The sequence below is a fragment of the Oncorhynchus nerka genome, linkage group LG9a (genome assembly GCF_034236695.1).
Source record: "Oncorhynchus nerka isolate Pitt River linkage group LG9a, Oner_Uvic_2.0, whole genome shotgun sequence".
NCBI classification, from domain to species: Eukaryota; Metazoa; Chordata; class Actinopteri; order Salmoniformes; family Salmonidae; genus Oncorhynchus; species Oncorhynchus nerka.
In genome coordinates this window covers 27,279,364-27,297,396 of record NC_088404.1, presented here as the reverse complement: position 1 = coordinate 27,297,396, position 18,033 = coordinate 27,279,364, and the positions used below count along the sequence as shown (strand labels likewise).

General features: G+C 41.1%; 1 protein-coding gene across 2 annotated transcripts; it reads right to left on the bottom strand.

Moving 5' to 3' along the window:
• Window positions 1-3: 3 nt before the first annotated feature.
• Window positions 4-18,010, bottom strand: sycp3 (synaptonemal complex protein 3). 2 transcript variants are annotated; one of them, XM_029667805.2, is made up of 9 exons: window positions 16,808-18,010; window positions 14,845-15,845; window positions 12,881-12,953; window positions 12,735-12,769; window positions 12,464-12,581; window positions 11,638-11,737; window positions 11,448-11,546; window positions 10,906-11,010; window positions 4-3,446 (listed from the first exon to the last, which is right to left on the bottom strand). In XM_029667805.2, exons 2-9 carry the CDS (start codon window positions 15,068-15,070, stop codon window positions 3,393-3,395), a joined length of 810 nt encoding a protein of 269 aa, XP_029523665.1. In that variant the 5' UTR covers window positions 15,071-15,845; window positions 16,808-18,010; the 3' UTR covers window positions 4-3,392. The 2 variants fall into 2 exon arrangements, with proteins under 2 accessions (XP_029523665.1, XP_029523666.1); XM_029667806.2 differs by lacking the exons at window positions 14,845-15,845; window positions 16,808-18,010 and adding an exon at window positions 13,084-14,152.
• Window positions 18,011-18,033: the final 23 nt, after the last annotated feature.

Below are 18,033 nucleotides of genomic sequence, written 5' to 3'. Positions count from 1 at the left end.
TCATTAATGTAACTACTATCACATGCAAACACATAGTCATTTATTGATTTTTTTCTTTACATTAACAACATTCAAGGTATAAATACATATTGATATCAATTAACCCAACTTCTTAGGAACAAAAATGAGTCCCTTTAGACTCTAAACAAAACTGACAGACAACCACATATCCAAAACTCTATACCTAAAAAAAATATATAAACTCTGAAAAAAAGAGTTTATATAACCTGCACAAGATCACTACATCAGGTAGTGTAAGGTAAAGGATGTGACAGGTAAAGGAGGTAGTGACAGGTAAAGGATGGCAACAACTGCCCGAGTTAAACCAGGAACGCACAATCCCTCCATCAGTGCTCAGACTGTCCGCAATAAGCTGAGAGGCTGGACTGAGGGCTTGTAGGCCTGCTGTAAGGTAGGTCCTAACCAGACATCACCGGCAACAACGTCGCCTATGGGCACAAACCCACCATCGCTGGACCAGACGGGACAGGCAAAAAGTGCTCTTCACTAACGAGTCGCGTTTTTGTCTCACCAGGGGTGATGGTCGGATTTGCGTTTATCGTTGAAGGAATGAGCAATACACAGAGGCCTGTACTCTGGAGTGGGATCGATTTGGAGGTGGAGGGTCCGTCATGTTCTGGGGCGAGGCTGTCACAGCATCATCGGACTGAGCTTGTTGTCATTTCAGGCAATCTCAACGCTGTGCGTTACAGGGAAGACATGCGCCTAATGTGGTACCCTTCCTGCAGGCTCAACCTGGCGTGACCCTCCAGCATGACAATGCCACCAGCCATACTGCTCCTTCTGTGCGTGATTTCCTGCAAGACAGGAATGTCAGTGTTCTGCCATGGCCAGCGAAGAGCCCGGATCTCAATCCCATTGAGCACATCTGGGACCTGTTGGATCCGAGGGTGAGGGCTAGGGCCATTCCCCCCAGAAATGTCCGGGAACTTGCAGGTGCCTTGGTGGAAGAGTGGGGTAACATCTCACAGCAAGAACTGGCAAATCCGGTGCAGTCCATGAGGAGATGCACTGCAGTACTTAATGGCCATCAGATACTGTTACTTTTGATTTTGACCACCCCTTTGTTCAGGGACACCTTATTCCATTTCTGTTGGTCACATGTCTGTGGAACTTGTTTAGTTTATGTCTCATTTGTTGAATCTTGTAATGTTCATACAAATATTTACATGTTAAGTTTGCTGAAAATAAACACAGTTGACAGTGAGAGGATGTTTATTGTTTTGCTGAGTTTCTTTGCAATTAAGCAGATTTCAAGCGGCTTAAGCTCAAACCGCACAGACATCCGGCAGAGTAAGTTCGAATATAATTTTATTCAACATTCTAGCTTGTAAGTAACATTTACACTATTTTGCAGTCATTCATTTCAGACTGTATATACCAATTCATTGTGTATTATAGCCTGATTAATTTGACTAATGGATAAGAAGATAAGTGTGAGCCATGGTACCAGTAAGCATATACAAGCTCCTAAAGCCAAATTCATTTTGTTATTTTACCAGGTAAGTTGACTGAGAACACATTCTCATTTAAAGCAACAACCTAGGGAATAGTTACAGGGAAGAGGAGGGGGGGATGAATGAGCCAATTGTAAGCTGGGGATGATTAGATTGGGATATCTCAAGCATAGCCACCAGTTCAGACTTGGAAACGTAGATAACAGCTAACAGATAACAGCTAACAGATAACAGATAACTACGTAGATAACAGCATCGGTTTTGGAGTAGTAGCAGTGCCACTAAGGCCTGAAACAGAGAGAGATGCAAGAAGAAACAGTGTAACCAATACAATTGTTGGTTGACTCTTGACAAACTGACCGCTGACAGTTGCCATCTTCAGTTGTGTGAGACATATGCTACAATAAATAAATTGAAGTCAGGAATATATTACAACCTAATACTGGTCTGCCCTCCAAGATCCCACACCTGGAATGTCAGATCCTTGTATGGGGGGGGCAGACCAGTAGCTTGAGCCATTTCAGTGACAAATATATATATTGCAAGACATACCATTGTATTGGCATGCAAAGTTACGAGCATCAGTTTGAGTATGTTACTCAGCACTGAGAATAAGTTGAATATTTTCACTCACTGGTTATAGTGGTGACGACCTCCCCAACTAGAAGTCTGTAAAGAATTGTAGTTTTTTTCCCAGCTCCATCCAACCACAGGATCAGTATCCTAATTTTCCTAGTGCAAAACAAGCCAGAAAAGAGATTGGAGAAGAACCCATCTTGATTTAACAAGGCAGGAGAGATAGATAAAAGTATAGTAGTCATACTTTACTCATTACATTGATCAAACTATACAGACATAACTTCAAAGGACAAAATACAAATGTCAGGTCTGGTCAATGCATATTACTAAAGGCCTAGCTATAATAGCATCGTCTGGTATGCGTTCACTTTCACGGGTCAGCAAGTTATTTTCCTGAATAACAATGCAATACGAGGAGACAGAAGAGGTCATTGAAGTAGCTAGTATACAGCAACATCTGTCTTACACATTCCCTGGATAGCAAACGTTCATCTGGTTTACCTCAAAAAACACCCAAATAATTTGAACTGTATTTATAGGAAATTGTACATTTACAACATCTTACATAGCTCTTTAAATGCTAACACAGAGCAAACATTGGCTGATGAAAACTAATCAGTGGCTAAACATTGATTTCATGAGAAACGTAACAAAAGTACGACACACTAAAAAAGGTAGCAACAAATCTTACCCATTTTTGCCTAATAACAGTCCCTGCAAACCTATCCAATAAGTGAAGTGTCTTCTTCCTTGTGGGTTTGTTTACATGCCCAGCTCAGTTATTGGTACATTATTGCCACCTATTTGCAGGGATGTACTGGTGAATTGATAGTCTACTATATTACAACCAACATACTGTACAGCCCCAACATTGTGTAAAAAAAAAAAAAAAAGAATACATCAATGTTTGGAGAAAAAAACAAGAGGCAAAAATGTAAAAACACAGAGGAGTGGATCAAAGTTTTGTTATTGTTGTCTGCCTTGACAAATCAGAAAATACTTCAGTCCATTATAAAAAATAACTGCTACTTATAATGGCTTTAATAAAAACAAAATTGTATTGTTAACAGCAAATTGTCTTATGAAACAAACAGAAGATAAACATACAGGTAAGTACACAATAGCAGATCACCTGGCAAATAAATATACGAATAAGCAACATGTTAATGAATAAATACAGCATGCAAATATACAAACAGAATTCAGACCTTCAAAACCTTCAAAAATCTGTCTTTCATTTCCAGTGTCTAATTGTCATGAACTCTCAAATTGTAAAAACCCTTAGCGGTTTGACTGTAGAGGCTATTGACATGGTAACATCAGCTTAAACTTCCTCTAGAACAGCATAGACTGAAGAGACTTGCGGACAGTGGCCATCTCTTGCTGTTGCTGTGGACAGAGAGAGATAGGTTATAACACTCAAGTAACCGATGGGAAATCAGTCCAGATTTTTTTAAATTAAAAAATTAAATAAAATGGTATTTGTCACATGCGCCGAATACTTTTTGTGGCTGTTGGACTTCCTGAGCCAACGCTCACAGCGAGTCAAAATAGGTCCCCACGTGTCAGACATACGCAATACCAACACAGGCTCTCCTCAGGGATGTGTTTTGTCCCCACTCCTGTACATCTTGTACACTAATAGTTGTACTAGTTCCCATTCTGACAGACACCTTATTAAGTTCGCTGATGACACTGCCTTGATCAGCCTGTTGCATGATGACGAGGAACATCATGGCCCGTTCCTAGATGACTTTGTAGAGTGGTGTGAGGAATCACACTTGGTCCTCAATACCAACAAGACCAAAGAGATGTGCATAGACTTCAGGAAGTGTTCACCACCTACCTCTGCAACATCTATCAGAGGTCAGAATTTAGAGATTGTAGAGGAATACAAATATCTGGGTGTCCTCTTGGACAATAAGCTTCAATGGAGTAAATGTACAGACCTGATCTACAAGAAGAGCCAACAGACTGTACTTTCTCAAAAAGCTGGGATCTTTTAATGTAGACTGTACTATACTGACTGTTTTACAAATCTTTAATTGAGAGTATTTTAACTTTTTGTATTGTTTGTTGGTTTGGCAATGCCCACTGTCAGCCATAGAAATATGCTTTAGACGGATTATCACCACAGCAAGCAAGGTACTAGGAGTCAAACAGACAGGCCTGGATGAGATCTTTAAGGTCAGGGCTCTCCGCAAGGCTCACAAAATCATTTTAGACCAAAGCCACCCCCTGTACCCATACTTTGAACTACTCCCCCCCTCGGCACATCACATCTGTTTTTCCTGCTAGGTGTGGATATCCCTCCTAAATAGCTCGGTCTAATGTTCCCATCAACTCAGTAAGGCCAGCAGGCTCGTCTTAAAAAAAAAAACGTTTTGTTGGTATGTTACTGTTATAACTTTCTCCTGAAACTCGTCAGTCTATTCTTGTTCTGAGAAATGAAGCCTATTCCATGGGAGAAATTGCAAAGAAACTGAAGATCTCGTACAACGTTGTGTACTGTACTACTCCCTTCACAGAAAAGCGCAAACTGGCCCTAACCAGAATAGAAAGAGGAGTGGGAGGCCCTGGTGCACAACTGAGCAAAGGGACAAGTACATTAGAGTGTCTAGTTTGAGAAACAGACGCCTCAAGTCCTCAACTGGCAGCTTCATTAAATAGTAACCGCAAAACACCAGTAAAACCTTATCCCCCACCATAATAATAGAGTCTAGTGTGGCTTGTAGAGTTGATAAATTCTTATATATATTTTCAAAGAAGCTTGGATCATCATTATTTGGACTGTATAGGTTAATAAGCCATATCTGTTTATTTTCCAATAACATATTTAAAATAATCCATCCACCTTGATGATCTGTTTGGACAATTTGCACATTTGGATCAAAATGACTGTTAATTAATATAATCACCCCTTCTTGAATTTCTTTTCCCATGGGAGAAATACACTGCTCAAAAAAATAAAGGGAACACTAAAATAACACATCCTAGATCTGAATGAATGAAATATTCTTATTATATACTTTTTTCTTTACATAGTTGAATGTGCTGACAACAAAAATCACACAAAAATGATCAATGGAAATCAAATTTATCAACCAATGGAGGTCTGGATTTGGAGTCACACTCAAAATTAAAGTAGAAAACCACACTACAGGCTGATCCAACTTTGATGTAATGTCCTTAAAACAAGTCAAAATGAGGCTCAGTAGTGTGTGTGGCCTCCACGTGCCTGTATGACTTCCCTACAACGCCTGGGCATGCTCCTGATGAGGTGGCGGATGGTCTCCTGAGGGATCTCGTCCCAGACCTGGACTAAAGCACCCGCCAACTCCTGGACAGTCTGTGGTGCAACGTGGTGTTGGTGGATGGAGCGAGACATGCGGTCCCAGATGTGCTCAATTGGATTCAGGTCTGGGGAACGGGCGGGCCAGTCCATAGCATCAATGCCTTCCTCTTGCAGGAACTGCTGACACACTCCAGCCACATGAGGTCTAGCATTGTCTTGCATTAGGAGGAACCCAGGGCCAACCGCACCAGCATATGGTCTCACAAGGGGTCTGAGGATCTCATCTCGGTACCTAATGGCAGTCAGGCTACCTCTGGCGAGCACATGGAGGGCTGTGCAGCCCCCCAAAGAAATGCCACCCCACACCATGACTGACCCACCGCCAAACCGGTCATGCTGGAGGATGTTTCAGGCAGCAGAATGTTCTCCAAGGCATCTCCAGACTGTCACGTCTGTCACATGTGCTCAGTGTGAACCTGCTTTCATCTGTGAAGAGCACAGGGCGCCAGTGGCGAATTTGCCAATCTTGGTGTTCTCTGGCAAATGAAAAACGTCCTGCACGGTGTTGCACAACCCCCACCTGTGGACGTCGGGCCCTCATACCACCCTCATGGAGTCTGTTTCTGACTGTTTGAGCAGACACATGCACATTTGTGGCCTGCTGGAGGTCATTTTGCAGGGCTCTGGCAGTGCTCCTCCTGCTCCTCCTTGCACAAAGGCGGAGGTAGCGGTCCTGCTGCTGGGTTGTTGCCCTCCTACGGCCTCCACCACGTCTCCTGATGTACTGGCCTGTCTCCTGGCAGCGCCTCCATGCTCTGGACACTACGCTGACAGACACAGCAAACCTTCTTGCCACAGCTCGCATTGATGTTCCATCCTGGATGAGCTGCACTACCTGAGCCACTTGTGTGGGTTGTAGACTCCGTCTCATGCTACCACTAGAGTGAAAGCACCGCCAGCATTCAAAAGTGACCAAAACATCAGCCAGGAAGCATAGGAACTGAGAAGTGGTCTGTGGTCCCCACCTGCTGAACCACTCCTTTATTGGGGGTGTCTTGCTAATTGCCTATAATTTCCACCTGTTGTCTATTCCATTTACACAATAGCATGTGAAATTTATTGTCAATCAGTGTTGCTTCCTAAGTGAACAGTTTGATTTCACAGAAGTGTGATAGACTTGGAGTTACATTGTGTTGTTTAAGTGTTCCCTTTATTTTTTTGAGCAGTGTATATTCCCCCCTCCAGTCCTCTTTCCACAAAACTTCATCTAAAATGACTGAATGAGTTTCCTGTAAACAATATATTACACTCATTCTCTTTTAGCCAGGTAAATACTGATCATCTTTTCTTATTACCGTAATTGCTGGACTATTAAGCACACCTGAATATAAACCGCACCCACTGAATTATTAAAAAATATGTATTTTGTACATAAATAAGCCGCATATGTCTATAAGCCGCAGGTGCCTACCGGTACATTGAAACAAATTAACTTTACACAGCCTTTAAACGAAACACGGCTTGTAACAAAAATAAATAGGCTTTAACGAAACACGGCTTGTAACAAAAATTAAAACACTAGCCTACCAAGAAAGTCATTGGTCACTATCTTCCTCCTCCTGTGCACTGAAACCACTGAAGTCATCTCTTTCGGTGTCGGAGTTGAATAGCCTCAGAATTGCTTCATCCGATGTTGGATCGTTTTCATTGTCGCTCTCGTCACTTTCATCCGGAGGCAAATACCCCGCTGAGCTCATGCTGCCCCTTCAACACGCAGCAGTCCAGCCTTTCGAAACCCGTTGATGATAGTGGATTTTTTGACAATGCTCCACTCTGTCAGGACCCACTGGCAGACTTGACCATAAGATGCTCTTCGCCTGCGGCCCGTTTTAGTGAAGGATTTCTCCCCCCTTGTCATCCAAGCCTCCCACTGAACAAGGAGCGCCACCTTAAATGCACGATTTACACTGATGTCGAGTGGCTGCAAATACTTTGGGCCATTTGCTTTTCTTCCCTCTGAAAGCTTTTGTTGTCTTTCTGCACTGAGTCAGTTCCTCACGCTGCTGTTTCCAACGTCTTATTAAGGCCAAGCTCCCATGCAGCAGCTCTATTTCCTTTTCCAACAGCCAGATTTATCGCCTTCAACTTGAAAGCTGCATCATATGCATTTCTCCGTGTCTTTGCCATGATGAGGGTGACAAAATTACTACCGTAATCAGAATGATGGGAAGTTTGAGCACGCTCGATTTACGTCACATTATGTGACGGTGCTCAGTTTTCTGGCGGCATGAATCTTGTGGAAGCGGGAAGAATCCATGAATTAGCCGCGTCATTGTATAAACCGCAAGGTTCAAAGTGTGGGAATAAAGTAGCGGCTTATAGTCCGGAAATTACGGTATCTGCTAAGCCATTACAACTGGCTATACTTATTTCACCACTTACCATAAAGAGACACAAGTTTAATTTCTATTTATCAAAATATGTTTGTAAACGTACAATTAAAAAGTAACATGATGATTGAATGTCTATATAGCTGTACCATGACATTTGCATTGCTACTTAGTAAACCTCCAATTGGTCCCCACTATTCCACCCGCTAAAACCCCTCCCCATCCCAAGTTGGGTTGTCATCCCAATGCCCGGCAGACCACCCCCGACCCCATAGCCCCGGAGACCGGGACACATCCTTCCAAAAGAGCACACAGTGCCACCCACAGAACAGAAGCAGATCAACCGCCAAATACATTTCCATCACCCTCACCTCGATTTGTCTTATATATAGCCATTAAAAAATATATATATATTTATTTGAAGTCAGAAGTTTACATACACTTAGGTTGGAGTCATTAAAACTTGTTTTTCAACCATTCCACAAATTTCTTGTTAACAAACTATAGTTTTGGCAAGTCGGTTAGGACATCTACTTTGTTCATGACAAGTCATTTTTCCAACAATTGTTTACAGACAAATTATTTCACTTATACTTCACTGTATCACAATTCCAGTGGGTCAGAAGGTTACATACACTAAGTTGTCTGTGCCTTTAAACAACTTGGAAAATTCCAGAAAATGATGTCATGGCTTAGAAGCTTCTGATAGGCTAATTGACATCATTTGAGTCAATTGGAGGTGTACCTGTGGATGTATTTCAAGGCCTACCTTCAAACCCAGTGCCTCTTTGCTTGACATCATGGGAAAATCAAAGAAGATCAGCCAAGACCTCAGATTGTAGACCTCCACAAGCCTGGTTCATCCTTGGGAGCAATTTCCAAACGCCTGAAGGTACCACGTTCATCTATACAAACAATAGTACGCAAGTATAAACACCATGGGACCATACAGCCGTCATACTGCTCAGGAAGGAGACGTGTTTGGTCTCCTAGAGATGAACGTACCTTGATGCGAAAAGTGCAAATCAATCCCAGAACAACAGCAAAGGACCTTGTGAAGATGCTGGAGGAAACAGATACAAAAGTATCTATATCCAAAGTAAAACGAGTCCTATATTGACATAACCTGACAGGCCGCTCAGCAAGGAAGAAGCCACTGCTCCAAAACCGCTGTAAAAAAAGCCAGACTACGGTTTGCAACTGCACATGGGGACAAAGATCGTACTTTTTGAAGAAATGTCCTCTGGTCTGATGAAACAAAAATAGAACCGTTTGGCCATAATGACCATCGTTATGTTTGGAGGAAAAAGGGGAGGCTTGCAAGGCGAAGAACACCATCCAAACTGTGAAGAACAGGGGTGGCAGCATCATGTTGTGGGGGTGCTTTGCTGCATGAAGGACTGGTGCACTTCACAAAATAGGTGGCATCATGAGGGAGGACAATTGTGTGGATATATTGAAGCAAGTCAGGAAGTTAAAGCTTGGTCGCAAATAGGTCTTCCAAATGGACAATGACGCCAAGCATACTTCCAAAGTTGTTGCAAAATGGCTTAAGGACAACAAAGTCAAGGTATTGGAGTGGCCATCACAAAGCCCTGACCTCAATCCTATAGAAAATTTGTGGGCAGAACTGCGTGTGCAAGCAATGAGGCCTACAAACCTGACTCAGTTACACCAGCTCTGTCAGGAGGAATGGGTCAAAATTCACCCAACTTATTGTGAGAAGCTTGTAGAAGGTTATCCGAAACGTCTGACCCAAGTTAAACAATTTAAAGGCAATGCTACCAAATACTAATTGAGTGCATGTAAAGTTCTGACCCACTGGGAATGTGATGAAAGAAATAAAAGCTGAAATAAATAATTCTCTCTACTATTATTCTGACATTTCACATTCTTAAAATAAAGTGGTGATCATAACTGACCTAAGACAGGGAATTTTTACAAGGATTAAATGTCAGGAATTGTGAAAAACTGAGTTTAAATGTACATGGCTATGGTGTATGTAAACCTCCGACTTCAACTGTATTCGTATTATATATATAGCCATTAAAATTAAATTAAATCCTGTTTCTTATTTTCCATAATTAGCTATTAATATTTGTAGTAATGTAGGCCATTTATGTAAAGGATTTTTACTTCTCACCAGTCTCGCCATTACCAAAATTACATTATGGCAAGCTATTATTATATTAGCAAACAATTATTGTGAATCATCCTATATTGTCCCTAACATCTTTTACTCCCTCGTAACAGTTGTGGGATACACACTCAACCCCTTTCCCACACAACAACCATAGACTCAGATTCTCAACAGTTGGACCATCCCAGGGCCCAACTCAAGAAAGGTCATGATTTACGAATGCATATACAGTTGCAGCTGTATAAGCAGGCCTGCAAAACTGAGCAAAAACAATGGGCATAAATGGGGAAATTTGATTAACCATTGTCACTTCCTAGATGATGGAGGTCAAATATACCCCCTTCCCCTACCTAAACTTTGTGCAAATATACATAGACCGCCACCCCATGTCTTACCAGAGGCCGCTGTTCTATCCTGCCGAAAAAGCTTAAAACCAGCCAGCTGTATGTTATTCATGTCATTGTTCAGCCATGATTCGGTGAAATATAAGATAATACAGTTTTTAATGTCCCATTGGTAGGATATACATGATCGTAGTTCGTCTATTTTATTATCGATTGATTGTACGTTGGCTAATAGGACCGATGGAAAAGGTACCCTCTCGGCGACGGATCCTTACAAGGCACCCAGACCTTCGTCCTCAGACCTTCGTTCTCGATACCTTGTCTGAAGTAAATCCTTATTGTACAAAATAAGTTACAAATAACGCGAAAAAAACATGCACAATTGGTTACGGGATCGTAAAACAGCAGCCATCTCCTTCGGCGACATTCTTTTTGCCATAACTCAGTGGTAGCCAGAAATGAGTAGGAGTTGGACGCAACATAACTTCCATCATAAATTAATAAGCAGTTTCAATTTACTTTAATTAACCCTCAGACATGAAGGCTACTTGACGTGAAAATAAGTTATTTTTGACCGTTTGCTAGCTTTGAGCCAAGCCAATTAGCTGAACTTAACATCATTTTGTCATGTGTACAATTTTTTTTAAACTGTCGAAGCGATTGACATTGCGTAACTCACAGTGTCCATCATAACTTTCTTCTGCAACACTGCCATCTCCTTCTTCAGCTCCACCTGTGCCCCCTGCAAGAAGGTCTCATGACTCTTCTCCATCTCCTCCATGTTCTTAAAAAGACATTATGACAAACCCAAGAGTTTCAATTATTTTGATTAACTTGATAGAAAGATCTGGGTTGAAATTGAATCATTCCAAATAGCGTTTTTTTTGCACTTCAATTTGACAGGTGTTTTGATTTGTACAATAGTGTGTTGGAGAACAGCAGCGAGTTGACGCTTAATTTTGAAATTGGTACTCCCGTAGCATGTGTCGCATGACCCGTAAATACAGAAAACAAACCTGACGGAGAAGTCATCTAGCGAATGCCACAGAACAGCCAATTTATAAATTAAGTACCATACTGATGTGCAAATCAAAAACACTTGTGAAAAAGTTGTGTCAAATTCCTCATTTGTAATGATGGAATTCCAGTTATGGATCAGTGTCTTTAGGAGCATTTGCACCTGCCTAACATTGTATGAGGAAACTGTCATCTGGGACTCGCCTTAATGAACTGCTCGTATAGCTCTTTGATGGTTTTCAGTTTCTGGCTTTGCACCACTCTAGCCTGCTGGAACAGTTTTTGTTGCTGGCGAAACAAGTTCTACAGAGGAAAAGATCATGTTACATTTCAGCTGTATACTGTATCTGAGTCCCGAAAAAGTTGCATTGTCAGTATACAGAAAAGCACTGACATTCAATTTTTCCTCCTGATCCTCGGATTTCTGTGCATCAATCTCCCATTGCTGCAGCACAGATGACACCTGCTGTGAGTACTCCTGAGTCAGCTTCTGCCTGCAAAAACACCCAGTAGACAAAGTTTTCACCGTTACCCAAGACAAATAACAAAGCAAACATCAGATGTAGGCTAATAAATGTGTAAACTAATGGCAATAAAATGGTGTCTGGGATAGGATTTTGGCTACAGTGATATCAAATGTTACCTGCCATGTGTAGTCATTGACAATGCGCCCAAACATAATTATATTCTTAGTTTTGTTGTTGTTTCTGGAGTCTGGGTGCTTGATTTGAGAGCATGCATATTGTTTCAAAGATGATCCAAAAACATTGACACAAAGAGCAAGCTACGATACAAAAATTCAACTGGCAGTGTTCATGGCGATTTTAACGAGAACAAAGCAAAACTTTCAGGTAGAAGTATACTTCTGATTGGTACCTTGTATTCTTCAGCTCCATCTGAATAAAGAAAACACCTAGCTAAACAAAGAATGCAGACAATATTTTTCTGAGGAATTTTTTCACGTAATGTATATGACAAACTGGGTGCCATCTGTGTGTACATTTTATATATTTTTTTATTTAACTAGGCAAGTCAGTTAAGAACAAATTCTTATTTACAATGATGGCCTACACCGGCCAAACCCGGATGACGCTGGGCCAATTGTGCGCCGCCCTATGGGACTCCCAATCACTGCCTATATTCAATGCCAGGAGGTGTTGCTGAGGTGAAGGAGGGCTGACATGCCTCACACAATCTCTGGTCTCAGCAGGTGTTGTTACCTTTGTGCATACTGGGTATTCCACAGCTGCTCCAGTTTCTGATTGCTGCCTTTCAGTGAGCTCTTGGTGAAGGTCTCTAAACGTTTCCTCTTGGCTTGCATAGCTTTGCTTATATCAGCTATGAAACAAATACTAATTTGAGACAAACATGTATTAAAGAACATAGCATAAGCCTACCTTTGGTTACGACAACCTTAACCAACAGTTGTTTTAGAGTATTCAATATATAGCTATTGTCTAGCTAAAATAAATCACATTGTGATAAACTTGCCTCCAAATCTCTCCAACATGGTTTGTACCTCGTTCCTAGGGAATGCCAAGATTCAAGAAACAATTACAAGGATGAAGGCTCAATTAGACGATTGAGGCCGTTGCTGGTAGGAAGCTTAGTTTATGTTTGCTAACTTTATAACTTACCCCACTCCAACTTTTAGATCATCCTCCTCAAATGACCTTTTCTTGGCCATCTTGTCAACAACAGGAGTTTCATCTATGGACATTGGCAGAGATGAAAGTGATAAGATACCACATATGGTAAATAGCTAACTGTTAGCCTTCCCAAATGGGGTCAGAAAACCAATTGCCTTTGCATAGCTAACGTTAGTTAGTTAGCTAGATACCTTCTCGGATGTCATCCTCTGAACAACTCAGTCCTGTCTTTTCGTCCTCAAGAGCGAAATCAAACGATTTTAAGTCAGTTGAGTCTTCTGCATGCTTCGTTTTCTTTGACTGTTTTCTCCCAGTGGAGGCCATTAACAGTACCGGACGTGTGTTATTCTAGCCAAAAATCTAAGGAACACACTAGACTAACTAACTACTGTTTATTTACGTCAACGTTTAAATTAAGTGAGGACGAATACTAGTCACTGCTACCGCTATAACCTACTGTAATTTCGAAATAAGTCAAATGTTTATTAGTTGCTAATACTGTATATATTTATACAGTCGTCGGTCAGTCTACCTTATGGTTACGTTGTTGCTGCTGTAGCGTTTCCACAGAGTCTCTAAAGTAAAACTGTATTTGACGTTCCTGCTGGTATGTTCCCGCCAAGGAAAATATCATTGGTTCTCCAGGATTTCGCGCCATGATAGCACGAGCTTGCTATGAAATCTTAAGAGGCAGGACGACCTAAACCAGACTTCAAAGACACTCAAATCCAGATCTTGTAGTCGTATCTAGGCTAGCTAGAAGAGTACAGGGATCAAATATACAGTAGCTGCAAGCAGCAATGCCAGGGTTCAGATATGGGCCCATTGTGCAGCCACCAGGAAAAATGTGACACATTTCCCTATAACAAGTTACATCAGTACTGTTTACCAGGCTTGCCAAATATCAGAACTCAAAATTAAACTGATCATGCAAGATAATATTATTTTGATGTATTGTGGCCCGTTTAAGGATATTGATTACTTTAAAACGTATTTATCTACAGAATCTGCACCAAATTTGGCATACAGCATCTATTTAAGCACATCTTCAAACACAATATTTTCCAAGACTCTTGAAACGATATGGCCGGTATGAGCCAATGAGCTTGTGTAAATGATTTGTCCTGTCTAACAACGCCATTATGTGGCCAAACAAAACCTATACTTTGCAGGGTAGGTAGACACATTTCCTAGAGCATTTTTGCCAATTTCATCACTCTGAGTCAAAAAGATTGAGATATAAACATGGGCCCGTTATAGCGCCAACGTGTGGTTGATCTATACTCAGACTTGTCTCAGGATGGTAAGTTGGTGGTTGAAGATATACCTCTAGTGGTGTGGGGCTGTGCTTTGGCAAAGTGGGTGTGGTTATATCCTGCCTGTTTAGCCCTGTCTGGGGGTATCATCGGATGGGGCCACAGTGTCTCCTGACCCCTCCTGTCTCAGCCTCCAGTATTTATGCTGCAGTAATTTATGTGTCGGGGGGGGGGGGGGGGGGGTCAGTCTGTTATATCTGGAGTATTTCTCCTGTCTTATCCGGTGTCCTGTGTGTTCTCAACTTGCCTACCTGGTTAAATAAAGGTTAAAAAAATATATATAATAATAGCAGTGCATCTGTATATTATGTAAAACAAAAATAGCTTTGCAATATCTTTCTGGTACATTTAGCTGTTGTTGTGTAGTGGTTGTACTGTGCTGTATGTTTATCTGTCTATGTGAATACTTTAAGTCTAATGTTACGTGGCTCTTGTACTATGTTTGTAATGTTTGCAAATTATGTGCTGCTAGTATGTCTAGGTGAATAATTGTATATTGACATGATGTATGAGACAAATAAATTCCTAATAAAAGTAATCATCAGCCATCAACTTAGTACAAAAAGAAGAATTAAAGCAGGAGTGGTGGTTATTATTCAAGACTCATCAGTAAGCTTGTCATTTTAATAGACTTACTGCTGGGAAGAGGGAAGTCTATGCTTCCTGTGTTTGTCCTTGTCTTCCTTGTTGGCTCAATAACACTGACATCTGTACTCAGTTGACCTAGCCATTTATTCACTTTGTTAGTCATAAGTATATTTGCCTTGGCGTGTGCTTCAGCACTATAAACTGAGCTTCCATCTTCAGAGGGGGTGCCACCACTCACTGAAACATAAAAGCAGAGTTGAGTAAAGCCCCTCATATTGTGTGCCTTTCTTATCACACAGTAAAAGTAGTGCAGTTATTGAATAGGCATATATAATAAAAACATGCAAGGTCCAAGGTTCTCTTTCTTTAAATCAAAGTTACTGCTGGGGGGGGGGGGGGGACAATGCTTCCTCTGCGATTCCTCTGTTGTTATCTTGACCATCTTCTCGACTAGATCTTCCCATTCAGTTACAGATATCGTTTTTTCTTCATCATCTAGATCCTAATTTCTGGTGTGGCAACTTCTGTTCTTTGCCACCAATTCCTCCTTCTTCTCCAATAGCCCTGTGACCTGGTTTTGTTCATGTTATTGAAAACACATTTCTTAATGAGCCATTGTAGGGGCTCTCCTTCACTTTCATTGTGCTGCTCAATGGCATGGTCTCCTAGCACCATGGTGTGTCTCCAGACTGTCTCACTGAGCATACCCATGTGTTCCTCCGTGGTTCTTCTTTCAACTTCTTTGAAGCAGACGCCAGCAGGAACGACCAGAAGGAATGCATGCGGTTGAGGCACACAGAGACACACTGTGAGCTTTCTCCAGTTTCTCCATCTTTGGAGTGTTGATCTCAGAGGTTGTCCATCTTCTTGGTATGTCCAACAGTGAGCTGTTGCCCTGCCACTGCACCCTGCCCCTCTAAACACTCAGATGTTACTTGCTCAGTCTGAAATTCCTCCCTTACCAGGATGGTGTTGCCTGCTGAACTTTTTCCCACTCATTCTCCATCCCAGAAGAACAATCCTGAGTTCTGAGAGGTGGATTGCAGGTTCTGTGAAAAGAGTGTAGGGTGGAAGGTGAGATACAAAAGTTCCCTGTACCATTTATTTATTGAAAGAGACTGAACAAAAATAGTGTTAGTATTTGTTATATCTCTGTTTAGGCTTATATCAAGTAGGCCTAAGTGACATCCTAAAAGAGAAGTTGGTCTTTGCGATATGTGAGAGAAATTTGGCATCTACAACTGAAGAGTTTAATTCCAAAACGCTATATATACATTTTCAGAAATGTTGGTACATTTGCTTTTATTGATGAAAGAAATTATGAAAGAATGTGTTTTGTTCACTATCTAATCATGGCAAGGGGCTGTTCAATGACAGACATGTATTTGTTTAAAGTCTTGTACTTGGTTTAATTTCAGAGACAAATAATCATGTTTTATGTGCTATATAACCGCCTCACTCTCAGAGACACAAGTACTACTGCTAGGTTTTGCACAGTCAAATGTAATATAATTACATGTGACATCAATATATATATATATATATAGACAATTCAATACAGTAATATGAAATCTGTATGTAAAACATTTACATTTAACATATAGCATATGCTCGTATCCAGAGCGACTTACAGTAAATTAATTCATCTTAAGATAGAGACAACCACATATCACAGTCAAATATACAGGATACGAACATTCCATTTCAGCTAAACAATGGATATATAGCATTTTGCAAATACATTTATTTTCGTACACATCTAATATCTATGAATTACAAGTCTGAGAACAGTAATATTTTACACACAAATAAGCAATAATTTCTGATTACAAAACACAAATGTGAAAAATTGGTGGATATAGTGTTTTAGAAATAAATTCTTCAAATGGTTGAATTATGAATGTGTGTGATACCTCTGTCACAAAGGTCAATTAAGCTAATAGAGGAAAGGGGTCAAAGACCACAGTAGTCATGTGGGTCTACTGCAAATGGACCACTGCACTGGTCTTACCATTTTCTTTGATCATATTTCGTTGCTCTTGCACTTTCAACATCCTGTTTCCCTCTGTCAATCGCTGCTCTCCTCTTCAAGGTCTTGTAAAACCTACTGTAATCCCATTTCCTATCACCATGCTCTCCACCTTCCACAGAAGCTCTGTGGTCTAAGGGAGATCATTCCATTTAAGTTCAGCACATGATGCCTTTGATCACACTGTTTCAAGAGCAACTTGAGAGCCTTCCCTTCTCTTTCCATGCTTAATGCTCTCTGCTTTATGTCCTCTAGTGGGTTCTCTGCAGTGAACAGCACTTTCCTGCGGAGTTCTTCAAAGCTTTAGTCTTTCCCAGCAGTACTGTCCTGCGTTCAGATGCCAAGAGATGAAGTGCTGGAAGCCATATGACACAGTTTAGGGTTGGGTAAGTAGGCACAAAACAGAAAATGTTTTTGAAATGCTTGCTGCTGTTGAGACTTGAGACAAGTTAATTGACAAAGAACATGTGGCAATAGGGTTCCTTATTGAAACTAACCATTTAGAGAAATGTGGCTATTATTTACCTGTTTCTTTCCATCATCTCCTTTATCTTCTCCAGACGTTTTACAACTTCAGAGTATTTTCCGCTTTGAGCATATTGCTAAGAACATGATATTTGTTCTCACACTGGAGCCACTGGAGGGCTTCCCCCTCCCTTTCAATCTGCTGCTCAATTGTTATTTATTGTAGGCTATCACCATACGTGAACAGGATGTCTCGAAACCATCTCACTGAAAAGACCCATGTGTTCTTCCACTGCTCTCTTATCAGCTTCTCTTAATGGCTCATCGGTTGGGATTACCAGGAGGAATACGTATGGACGGCACAGACAAATGCTATGTTGAATCTCTTCTTTAAACCATTTTGGAGTGGTCACTGTCGGAACACTGCTCCAGTGTGGTGTTTCGATCACTGTGACCACCATACAGTGTAGCTGGTAGTACAACTGACTGCTTTGTGCAACTGACTGTTTTTGCCTACATTTCTTTATACCCAGGATGGTATTTCTAGAGGAACTCTTGCCAGAGATTCTGCTGCCAAGAAGCACAATCTTGACTTCTGGTAGTGCTTGGCCTCACAGAGAAAGAGAGCAATCTCAGGTTGCCTTTCCAGATATGAGCAATGGCAATATGAAACTTGAGCAAATCATGACGTTTTTTCCTGCTTCCTACAAACATTATACTGTATTGCTGGTGTCTATGTCAAA

Excerpts from the sequence above, each read along its gene's own strand:
- sycp3 (XM_029667805.2), bottom strand. The coding sequence starts at position 15,070 with ATGAGGGGCTTTACTCAACTCTGCTTTTATGTTTCAGTGAGTGGTGGC. Across the intron at positions 12,954-14,844 it reads AGACTTCCCTCTTCCCAGCA|ATGAAACTCCTGTTGTTGAC; the intron begins GTAAGTCTATTA and ends CAATGTCCATAG. Across the intron at positions 11,011-11,447 it reads TATACGAGCAGTTCATTAAG|AACATGGAGGAGATGGAGAA; the intron begins GCGAGTCCCAGA and ends TGTCTTTTTAAG.